The sequence below is a fragment of the Carassius auratus genome, chromosome 38 (assembly GCF_003368295.1).
Source record: "Carassius auratus strain Wakin chromosome 38, ASM336829v1, whole genome shotgun sequence".
In the NCBI taxonomy this organism is placed as follows: Eukaryota; Metazoa; Chordata; class Actinopteri; order Cypriniformes; family Cyprinidae; genus Carassius; species Carassius auratus.
Genome location: NC_039280.1, coordinates 20,557,217 through 20,568,661, shown reverse-complemented (window position 1 = coordinate 20,568,661; position 11,445 = coordinate 20,557,217). Strand labels below are relative to the sequence as shown.

The window sequence follows — 11,445 nt, the reverse complement described above, 5'->3', positions numbered from 1 at the left end:
GCGCGTCAAGGCGGGTTCTCATTTTCTTTGAGCAGTTACAGTTTTTTCTCTTAATTATTTCTTCAGGTTAAGTGGTGTACAGATCGGTACCTTCCCGGTGCATTTTCTGGGAATAATTTGCAGTAAGACCTGTTATTGAGAGGCATGTTGTGGTGATCTTGTTAATCTCTCTGTGTTTGCTTCTCTATTATGGCGACTGCGAGCCCATCCAGTAGCACAGTGAAAGAGAAAGATCCCTGTCGTCGGTGCGCATTCAGGTCGATGTTCTCGTCTAAAGACTCTCACCCTCTGTGCATAGTGTGTTTGGGAGTTAGATCTGCTCAGGCTGCACTCACTAATCCTGAATGCTGGCCGCACTGCTCTCAGTTCCTGTTAAAGGGGGGGGGGGGGGATGCTATTTTTACACTGTTAAAGAGTTGGATTCCCATGCTAAACATGGACAAAGTTTCAAAAATTAAGTTGTACGTTTGAAGGAGTATTTCTGTTCCAAAAATACTCCTTCCGGTTTGTCACAAGTTTGGGAAAGTTTTTTTCGAGTATGGCTCTGTGTGACGTTAGATGGAGCGGAATTTCCTTATATGTGTCCTGAGGCACTTCTGCCGGAAGAGCGTGCGTTCCCGTATAGCAGAGCACTGAGAGCACAACAGACTTCACTGATCAGAGCGAGAGCGTCGCCAAATGTCACAAAAGAAGTGTGTTTTTGGTTGCCAGGGCAAGACAACCCTGCACAGATTACCAAAAGAGAAACAGCATTAAGGGACCAGTGAATGGAGTTTATTTTTACAGAGCATCAACGGAGTTGTGCAAGTGTTTGTGTTTGTTCCCTGCATTTCGAAGATGCTTGTTTTACAAACAAGGCCCAGTTTGACGACGGATTTGCACATCGTTTATTTCTTAAGGATGATGCAATCCCAACGGAAAAGGGTCACGATCGTGTGTTGGAACCGCAGGCGGTGAGTAAAACTGCTTCAAATATCTCTGTGTTGTTAACTTAGCTATCGGCGTGTAAGCTCATCAAGTAAACCTTGTACACCTTTAAAGAAAAAAAACGACATAAAGTGGAACTTAGTCATTTTCCAAAACCACTAAGCAAATATATACAGTTTCAGTACATACCACATAGAGACGTCGTTTGCTGATGCTGCTCTTGTTAAATTTCAGCCTCTGGATCTGATTCTAATAAACGGCTGAATCTGACTGTTAGCCATGGTTTGTTTTGGATGATGTTTTTTTTTCCTCACAGTAATGTCACAGTTTCCAAACGCTCTCAATGGAAAAGCCTACTGGCGCTCGTGATTCTTTAGCTCCGCCCACACGTCACGCCTCCAGACGCTCGTGTTTTTCCGGAAAAAATTTTTCTCTTATAAATATAATAAAACTAAAGACTTTTTGGAGATATGAAGGATGCAGTACTAATCTATAGGTACTCAAGATTAACAGGATATTGAGTGAAAATGAGCATTTCACCCCCCCTTTAAGGGTTTTGGAGTGCAGAGTAAGAGTCACGGCCATGAATAAAGGAGATCCGAGTTTTTCCGTGCCTCCCGTGGAAATGAATGTGGTTGCTCTGCGGGCTCAGTACAGCTGGGTAGAGTTAATGGACGAGATATCTCCAGAAATACCCTCTTTGAATCACACCCTTTGGCTGGGGACAAAGAGAAGGATGAAGATGATGAGATGATTGCCCATCTCTTAGAGGGGGATTTGGAGGAGGATGATGAGGACGCTATCCTCCCTCCTATCTTTCTTCCAGGCCTCGTAGTGTGATCGGTGAGTCCCCCCACCATGCCAGAGGAACTGGACCTTATTGAAATGTGTAGAAGAGTGGCTGCTAAACTGTCTATCGACTGGCCATATCAGTAAGAGGGCCAGGGTACAGAGAGGGATTATGATGAGAAGAGGCTGCCATCGTGTGCTTCCCCAGTCAAGCTACTGCTACCAGCCATCCCAACATGTGTCACAGAGATGCGGCAGTACAGGGACAAACCCTTCTCACATAGAGTTCCTGTTAAAGGCAGCCCTATCCTCCTCCTCTCCTTCTCTGCTAAAAAGGACAGAGGTTGTCTGCTTGTCTTTTTAAAAGAATTTACAGATCCTCTGCTGTGGCTGCCAGAGCCTAAATGCCGCCTCACGGCTCACAGCATACCAAGCTGAGCTCATGGAGGAGATGGGGAGACACACTGATGCTGGGTCACCTGATTCAGCTTTGTGGGAAGAGATCTGCGTCATTGCATGGGAAAGTATTTGAAATTTGTCTCGGCCACCCCAACCCATGCATCTAGGGTTTGCCTCTCCTTACAGAGAGGGTCAGTCAGGGTACAGAAACCCTAGAATCCTAGAAACCCACTCACAGGGTCTCTGTAGCACTCCTCTACATGAGACTGGAGTCTTGTTACCCTCCTCTGCCTAAGCATCAGTGTGATTCATGAAAAATGTTCAAAGGACGGAAGTTCTCTTGTTGGAGTGTTGACACCATTTCACCCAGTGCCCCACATGTTGTTTCTCCCCTCTCCACCCATGGGGTTATGCAAGAGAGAGGATGAAAGTCTCAAGTGTTTCTATTTGAAATAATTTAAAATGTTCCCTGTGCATCCAGGCAGTGGGCCAAGGGCACACTTTTTATTTTTTATAAAAATATAAACAAAAAAGCAAAAAAAATACATACAAATCAGAGCTGCAACCCCTAGCTCCACCTGCTAGATGGCGCCTCCATGTCTTCAGTGAGCAAGAGCTACAGCAGTCCGCTCTCTGCTCACACAGAGAGTTGGCGCGCATGCGCAGTACACCCTTGGGTAATGTCCATGGTAGAAAAAGTTTATCATCTGCAGTTTGTTAATGTCTACAGCAGAAGGGGAGTCCGCTCGGATTTTAGAGGAGGAAATAACCTCTATTGAGCAGAGTAATTCAGGTGGTGCCGCTGGAGGACAGCCACCATGGTTTTTACAATGACCTAAAGGATTATTAGAAACACCTGTTCAATTTCTCATTAATGCAATTATCTGATCAACCAATCACATGGCAGTTGCTTCAATGCATTTAGGGGTGTGGTCCTGGTCAAGACAATCTCCTGAACTCCAAACTGAATGTCAGAATGGGAAAGAAAGATGATTTAAGCAATTTTGAGCGTGGCATGGTTGTTGGTGCCAGACGGGCCGGTCTGAGTATTTCACAATCTGCTCAGTTACTGGGATTTTCACACACAACCATTTCTAGTGTTTACAAAGAATGGTGTGAAAAGGGAAAAACATCCAGTATACGGCAGTCCTGTGGGTGAAAATGCCTTGTTGATGCTAGAGGTCAGAGGAGAAAGGGCCGACTGATTCAAGCTGATTGAAGAGCAACTTTGACTGAAATAACCACTCGTTACAACCGAGGTATGCAGCAAAGCATTTGTGAAGCCACAACACGCACAACCTTGAGACGGATGGGCTACAACAGCAGAAGACCCCACCGGGTACCACTCATCTCCACTACAAATAGCAAAAAGAGGTTACAGTTTGCACGAGCTCACCAAAATTGGACAGTTGAAGACTGGAATAATGTTGCCTGGTCTGATGAGTCTCGATTTCTGTTGAGACATTCAGATGGTAGAGTCAGAATTTGTCGTAAACAGAATGAGAACATGGATCCATCATGCCTTGTTACCACTGTGCAGACTGCTGATGGTGTAATGGTGCGGGGGATGTTTTCTTGGCACACTTTAGGCTCCTTAGTGCCAATTGGGCATTGTTTAAACACCACGGCCTACCTGAGCATTGTTTCTGACCATGTCCATCCCTTTATGACCACCATGTACCCATCCTCTGATGGCTACTTCCAGCAGGATAATGCACCATGTCATGAAGCTCAAACTGGTTTCTTGAACATGACGATGAGTTCACTGTACTAAAATGACCCCCAAAGTCACCAGATATTAACCCAATAGAGCATCTTTGGGATGTGTTGGAACAGGAGCTTAATCTCCGTCGACTGCAAGATGCGATCCTATCAATATGGGCCAACATTTCTAAAAGAACACTTTCAGCACCTTGTTAAATCAATGCCACATAGAATTAAGGCAGTTCTGAAGGCAAAAGGGGTCAAAGACAGTATTAGTATGGTGATCCTTATAATCCTTTAGGTGGGTGTCATTTGCCAAAAGAGGCGGGGGTCTCCATCCCATCCTGGACTTACAGGACCTCAACAAGCACCTCAGAAAGTACAAGTTCAAAATGCTCACAGTAAAAACATTATACAATGTTATTCGTCCTAGAGACTGGTTTACATCAGTAGATCTGAAGGATGCTTACTTTCACATAAGCATTTATCCGGTGCACAGAAAATTCAGTGAACACCCTACAAATTTTTTTCTGTTCTGTTTGGCATTGGTTCCACGAACTTTTACAAAATGCATCGAGGCAGCTCTAACACCGCCGATAATAGTGGGTCTTAGAGTGTCCGCTTATTTAGATGATCTCCTTCTCTCTGCTCCATCATGGAGGCAGGCGGAGATAGATATGAATCGGTTTGTCTCGTTTAAAAGGCTTGGGCTTAGTGCTCACACAAGAAATAATTTACCTGGGTCTCAGGCTGAACTCAGACCTGTACCAGGCATTCTTATCAGAGGAGCACATCGACAATTCGTGGTTATCTCTCCCTTTTCCAGAAAGGGAAAAAAGTCAAATTCAGACTGTTTACGTCTTCTTGGCCTGATGGTCATCCCGTTTGGACTGTTACAATGAGAGAGTTTCAGCACTGGGTAGTGGCACAGCGATTATGTCCGAAGCGCTACCTCAACCACAAAGTGATAATGTTGTCACATTGCTTGTGCGTTCTCCACTGCTGGAGGGCTCGCGTTTTTCTGGAATCAGGTACTCCGCTGGGAGCTATTTCTCTGAGAAAGGTGGTAACGACGAATGCGTCGCTCACAGGTTGGGGTGCAGTGCGCAAGTGCAGAATAGCGAAAGGAAAATGGCCCATCTCGCTACACAACGCACATTTAAACTTCCTGGAACTGTGTTTCTAGCATATAAACATTTCGTGCATTTCCTACAGAATCACCACGTTTTTGTCAGATCGGACAACACAACAGTGGTGGCATCATTGTGTGGGATTTGAAGCATCATTCATTACAATCGACTCATGTCCCGGGAATGATGAATGTGGGGGCAGACCTCCTGTCCAGGGGGAATCCTCGGTACGTAGAACCACCTCAGGTAGTGAACCAGTTTTGGGAGAGGTTGTGTGCTGTAGTTCTATTCACCTTGCACGAAAATACCCATTGCTCCCTATTCTTTTCTCTGGCAAGAGATTCTGCACCGAAGTGTGTGGTTGCTTTGGCTCACCCATGGCCAAATGTACTGTTTTACAAGTTTCCTCCTCTGAGTCTGATTGTACCAACTCTAAAAATAGTAAGAGAGTGCGGTCACTCATTAATTCTGATTGCGCCAAACTGGTCAGGGAAGTTGTGGCTGCCGGAGATAATCCAGCTCCTGCGCCATCAGTGCAGAGGTTTTTCATCTGGCACCGGACAAAGTGGCTCTATGGGCCTGGCCCGTGAGAGGTTGAATCTTAAGGGTTATGGGTTTGCCTCCGAGGGTGATTGCAACAATTCAGAATGCGAGAGGGGCTTCGACGTGCTCTGCATTTGATAGGAAATGGAATGTTTTTAAATAAGGTGCGCTCAAAGGCAAACTGTCACTTTTCAATGTTCAGTGGCAGAGGTGTTGTGTTTTCTGCAAGAACTTTTAGATAAGGAGAGAGCCTTCTCTACCGTTAAGGTTTATCTTGCTGCAATTTCTGCTTGCCATGTGGGGATCGACAGGAGTACTATAGCCCAACACCTGCTTGTGTGCAGGTTTATGAGGGGTGCGAGATGTCTGAACAGGATTTCAAAGCCACTGATTCTGCCGTGGGATCTGTCCATGGTCCTTAATGCACTCACTCAGTCGCCTTTTGAGCCGATAGATAATATCAATTTGAAGCTCCTTTCGCTAAAGGTTGCTTTGTTATTGGCTCTGATGACTGCAAAATGAGTTAGTGAACTTCATGCTTTGTCGGTTCATAACTCTTGTTTGGTATTTACTGTGGATTTCTTGCGAGTATCTCTTAAGACTAACCCAGCTTTTGTGCCTAAGGTAAGCAAGTCAACTTTCGCCTGTAGGCAGGTGGATTTACTGGCTTTTCACTGCCCCCCTTTTTCCTCATTGGAAGACGAACGACTTCATTGTTTGTGCGTTGTCACTATGTGGACAGGACGAAGGGATTAAGAGAGTAATCAGTTATTTGTTTCATGGGCTGGTTCTCATAAGGGTAAACCTATTTCTCATCGGCGCCTGTCCCATTGGCTGGTGGAAGCGATTATATTTTGTAATAATAGCATGGGTCTAAGTCTTCCAGAGGAGCTGAAGGCTCATAGTGCCTGTGGGTTAGCCACCTCGTGGGCATTGTTTAAGGAAGTTTCAATTCTGGACATTTGTGCGACGCTGAGTTGGGCTTCACCACACACTTTTGTCAGGTTTTATAGGCTGGATGTTACAGAGCCTTTGTTGGCTCATTCCATCCTTAGTGTGTAAAAAAACCAAAACAAAATAAAAAAACACTCGTTCAGATGTTGTTTTTATTTCACATGTCTCCATCTTATTCTGTGAATAATACATGGAGGGCTTGTGTTATTGTTTTCACACATTACAGAGCTGGTTGGCACGCCTGCTTCGGACAGCATATCTGCAATATGGCAGTTGTCTATATCCCATAGTGAGATACCGATCCCTGGTGCTCTGATAACTTGAGTGAGGTATCTCACCACACTTTCCTCCTTGCAGTAGCTCGAGAAAGAGATATGCTGAGAATGAGGTGGGCACCATTATGCAGTGGTATATATTGGGGAGGCGGGACTCCCTCATCACTCTTATGATTGCTTCCAGGATTGGTCATGCTTTGTCGGTTCATTCCCATAGTGAGATACCTCACTCGTGTTATCAGAGAACCAGGATTATGTGAGTAACCTAAAGTTTCTTACCTAAACATGATAGCTGTCTCTGTTTTGAACAAAACAAAAACTCAAAACATCAAAACTCATCGCATTCATAAGGTTAGCAGACTGGTGTAATGGATTATAATGTGCAACTGTAAAAATGCATTAAATAACACATTTAAATTAATGAAACAAAATGTGGAACTGCACTGAGCAAAAAACAAAACAAAAAGATTTCATTAACAGTGCTTGCATTTGAATGTTTTCAGAGTTTGCAATTTCCAATTTGAATGCAAGTCTTGACAACACACTATGATGAAATGCATTCTTTGTTAATGCTGTGCAGTTTTCGATTAGTGCAGGGCGAGGTCTTTTCTAGTCTCAGACATCGGTTGTGAATTTGAGCTTGTGTGTGTGTGTGTGTGTGTGTGTGTGTGTGTGTAGTCTAGAGGAGGACTGCGAGGCGTCTCTCTGCACAGCAGCGCTGGCGTCCAAGAACCGGCAGTTACAGAAGGACATGAAGAAACTGACCGCTGTCTTCCAGAAGATGAAGTCTTACGTGGCTCTGCTAGCCCTGCCCAGTGAGTGTGTGTGACGCTGATAGGGTGTGTGTGTGTGTGTGTGTGTGTGAGACTGATGAGTGCAGTCTTGTGCCGCAGGTGTGTGTTCAGATGCCATGTGTCAGAGCAGTGCTAGCGCAGTCTTCACCCAGATGAGCGCGTGTCTCCACAGTCTTCATGACGCTGCCACAGGTGAGAGTCAGGACTGCAGAACAGCTTTACATCAAGATACATTCAAAACAGAGCAAACACCTGACAGTGAAACTTCTCTTTCTGTTGAGTTTCTGTTTTAATCATACACTCACTTCATCCAGCACGGCACTGTTCGGCACGCACCTGAGTCGCAGATTAATGTACACTATCAAGCTGTTTTAAACCAAAAGAAGAGGAGATGAAAGAGATTGTGCTGTTCTCATAGAGCCGTGTTTCAGACTCTTTCACCTCGTCCTGCGTTTAAGATGCATACACATACAATTTGATTAAATAACCCTTCACAACATTCTCATTCTGTGTTTTTAATATTTAGATATTGTTCATCTGAAAAATCACCCAACCTGTGATTCAAACCCCACTATATATGATTTATATAACCCCCCCCCAGCCAAAAACGTCACAGATCCACAGTGTACTAAAGATTGGAGACCCCTGGTCTAGACACATAGATTTAGAGAAGGTGTTGACATGTTCCCTTCAGTTTATTCCTTTCATCTTTCTCACTAACTGGCCTTTAATGCTCTCTCTCTCTGTGTGTGTGTGCGCGTGTGTGTGTGTGCGTGCGTGCGCGTGTGTGTGCGTGCGCGTGTGTGTGTGTGCGTGCGTGCGTGCGCGTGCGTGTGTGTGCGTGTGTGCGTGCGTGTGTGTGCGTGCGTGTGTGTGCGTGCGTGTGTGTGTGTGTGTGCGTGCGTGTGTGTGTGTGAGCAGAGCTGTCGCAGCACTACAGTCAGAAGGCGTCTCTGGAGCAGGCTCTACCCACCGTCACACAGAAGTTTCACACCACTAACGAGTGTTTGCTGTCCTCGCTGGCGTCGCTCACCAGCAGCTGTGGAAAGGTGTTCAGCTTCAGATTGAGTCTGTCTCAGTGTGTTCTGTTCTTCATGTGACTCCAGACTGATGATCAGATCACATCTCTGTGTGCAGCACACACACCTCACTGCATGATGACATTTAATGACAGAATCAGTGTTTGGAAATAAACTGGTATTTCCTACTGACACACTACAGCAGAAGATAGAAATAACTGACTTAAAACCATCTTCATCTGCTGGAAGTACTAGTGCTCGAATCATTTTGGCCACTGCTGTATATAAATAGTTTTTACTTCAGCAAATATGTTTGAAATAGTGTCAAACCATTAATCACTTAAAAACATTTTTTTGATTGCATAAATTATGTGTGTGTTCTGTGTATATTTATTAGGTATATATCTGTGTCCCTGCAGCACAGAAGCAGTCATCAGTAGCACAGTATTTGTAGAAATAGACAACAATACATTGTATGGGTCACAGTTATATTTTTCTTAAATGCCAAAAATCATTAGGATATTCAGTAAAGATCATGTTCCATGAAGATATTTAGTAAATGTCCTACTGTAAATGTATAAAAACTTTATTTTTGATTAGTAATATGCATTGCTAAGAACTTCATCTGAACAACTTTAAAGATGATTTTCTCAATATCTAGATTTGTTTTGCTCCCTCAGATTCCAGATTTGCAAATAGTTGTATCTCGGCTAGGGATGTTCATTTTAACTGGTTAAACGTTAAACGACCATTAATAATTTGGCGTATTAATACAATCGATAAAATGGTTTAAAAAGTCATTTATTTATTTGTTTTCAGTAATTTATAAAAATATTTTAAAAGGTTTGCTGCACTTAAAATAGACAACGCTACAAATATAACAAATGCATTTTTTAGAGAGAAAAAACATGCGTTGCTCAACCTATTAAAACGTCAATTTTTATCATTTAATTCAGAAATGGGCCTAATGCCGATGTGAAATGTTTACAAACATTATAATAAACACTGTAAACACATGCTATTTTAGTTCCCCTCGCCTTGCCAGAACACCATCATTTAGGCTAAAACGAATCTGAAACCAACGTTGGGTCTCATTCGACTTATTTATTATAGCCTTCTTCACTCGTGTTTCAATATCCACGTAAAACAATGTTTTTTATAACATCACGTAGGTACAGTGATGACAACAGCACAGATTTTGATATATTTAAACGGAGCAGTGTTTTTCTTCACACTGTTTGACTGACTGTACTTTATTATGATAATGAACAGACTGCATTGTCAAAGCTTAACTCTGCACACATGCGGCGCCAGCAATCACTTGAGTTTTTCCTTCTAACAGTGTTTGTGATGTTTTTCTCCGCTCACAGAAGCGCTGCAGGAGGGTGATGTGTTATGGAGACATTACTCTTTGCACATGTAATATGAATCCCCGGGAAACAAATGTTAGTATTTTTGATGGGTCACAGACTCTTATCCTTTCTAATTTAATTAAATTCTTGTCAGTTAATGGTTAATAATCGGTTAATGAGAGTCGGTTGTTGGTTAGGAAAAATAACCAAAATGAACATCCCTAATCTGATTCTTTGAACTGCTTCGCATGAGTCATTTATGAATCATTTAGAAATGAGGTAAAATTGAATCTATTTTCTGAGAAAACTAACATGTTTTTTGACCCTGCATGCATGAGACTCCTAAAACAATATATTGGAAACCTTAAAAATGGCATAATAAGGGCACTTTAAATTGATGCATCACATCATTTACTTTTATGCCAATATGTCATTATGTAGTGAATCATTGAATCTTCCCATCTCTGACACACACACACACACACACACACACACACACACACACACACACACTTCACACAGACACACACCTCTGACACACAGCGCTGCACTCCTCTTCATTCAGTTATAATATCTCCTCCAGATGGCCACCTTCTTCAGCAACAACCTGGACTTCTTGGCGTCGTGTCCCGGCTACAGCCCGCGCGGAGGCTTCCTGAACCCACAGCAGGCCGACAGCATGATGGAGAACAAGAGACGTGCTGCCACCTACATGAGCACCATCAGAAAGGTCTTCAGCTCTGACACACAGACGTCTGAGCCTCAAAGTCATGAGACCCCACACAGGATGGGATGGTCAAACAGATTTTCATAGTTTGTGACATGAAAAGAATGACTAGCGTGAATTGGTGGAGAGGCAGGAGATAAAAGCAAAGCAGGACTCTAAACACGTTTGTGTGCAGTGCAGTCTTCAGACGTGGTGAATCCAGTCGTTGTATTGTTCACTTGACTAAGAGTTGTTGTGTCTTCATGTGTTCAGGTGCGCTCAGAGTCTGTGCCGTACAGAGAAGCGTTAGCAAACAGACACGTTCTGACGAGCTCTACAGAGAGCAGAGAGGGACTCATGCAGCAGGTGTGTGTGCAGACGCATCTCTCTCTGTCTCTGTCTCTCTGTCTGACGGTGTGTGTGCTCGTCAGGTGGCTCAGAGTCAGGAGAAGATCTCTCGTCTGGAGCAGGAGAAGGAGCACTGGCTGCTGGAGGCTCAGCTGGGGCAGGTGCGTCTGCAGAAGGAGATTCAGCGCATCGCTCAGCTGGAGGCTCAGATCACCACTGGAGGTCCAGCAGAGACACACGGCGCCGCAGACGGCCCTGACCCTGAGTGTGCTGACGCTCCAGAGCCCCTTCAGGACACCAGCGTGGTGAGACACACACACACATCTCTCAGCTCTCTAACACTCCCGCGTGTTCTCATGCTTCTATTTTTAAGGAGGTGTGCAGTCTGGTAGTGTATGGATAGTTTACTATTAACCATTCAGATATTTATAGATTAAACTGAGCTAAGGAATCTACTCCATGAATTTAATCACTGCTTTTATATGATCCCCATAAAATCCTGTTC

At 43.9% G+C, this 11,445-nt stretch overlaps 1 protein-coding gene across 2 annotated transcripts in view; it reads left to right on the top strand.

The window, feature by feature from the left end:
- The window catches only part of ppp1r21 (protein phosphatase 1, regulatory subunit 21), a 29,924-nt gene that overhangs the window by 12,074 nt on the left and 6,405 nt on the right, over nt 1-11,445 (top strand). For both annotated transcript variants that reach the window (XM_026224694.1, XM_026224692.1), the window contains exons 12-17: nt 7,400-7,536; nt 7,615-7,707; nt 8,437-8,564; nt 10,470-10,616; nt 10,866-10,958; nt 11,024-11,245. In XM_026224694.1, coding sequence (XP_026080479.1) covers nt 7,400-7,536; nt 7,615-7,707; nt 8,437-8,564; nt 10,470-10,616; nt 10,866-10,958; nt 11,024-11,245 — 820 coding nt within the window. The remainder of the gene's footprint in view (nt 1-7,399; nt 7,537-7,614; nt 7,708-8,436; nt 8,565-10,469; nt 10,617-10,865; nt 10,959-11,023; nt 11,246-11,445) is intronic.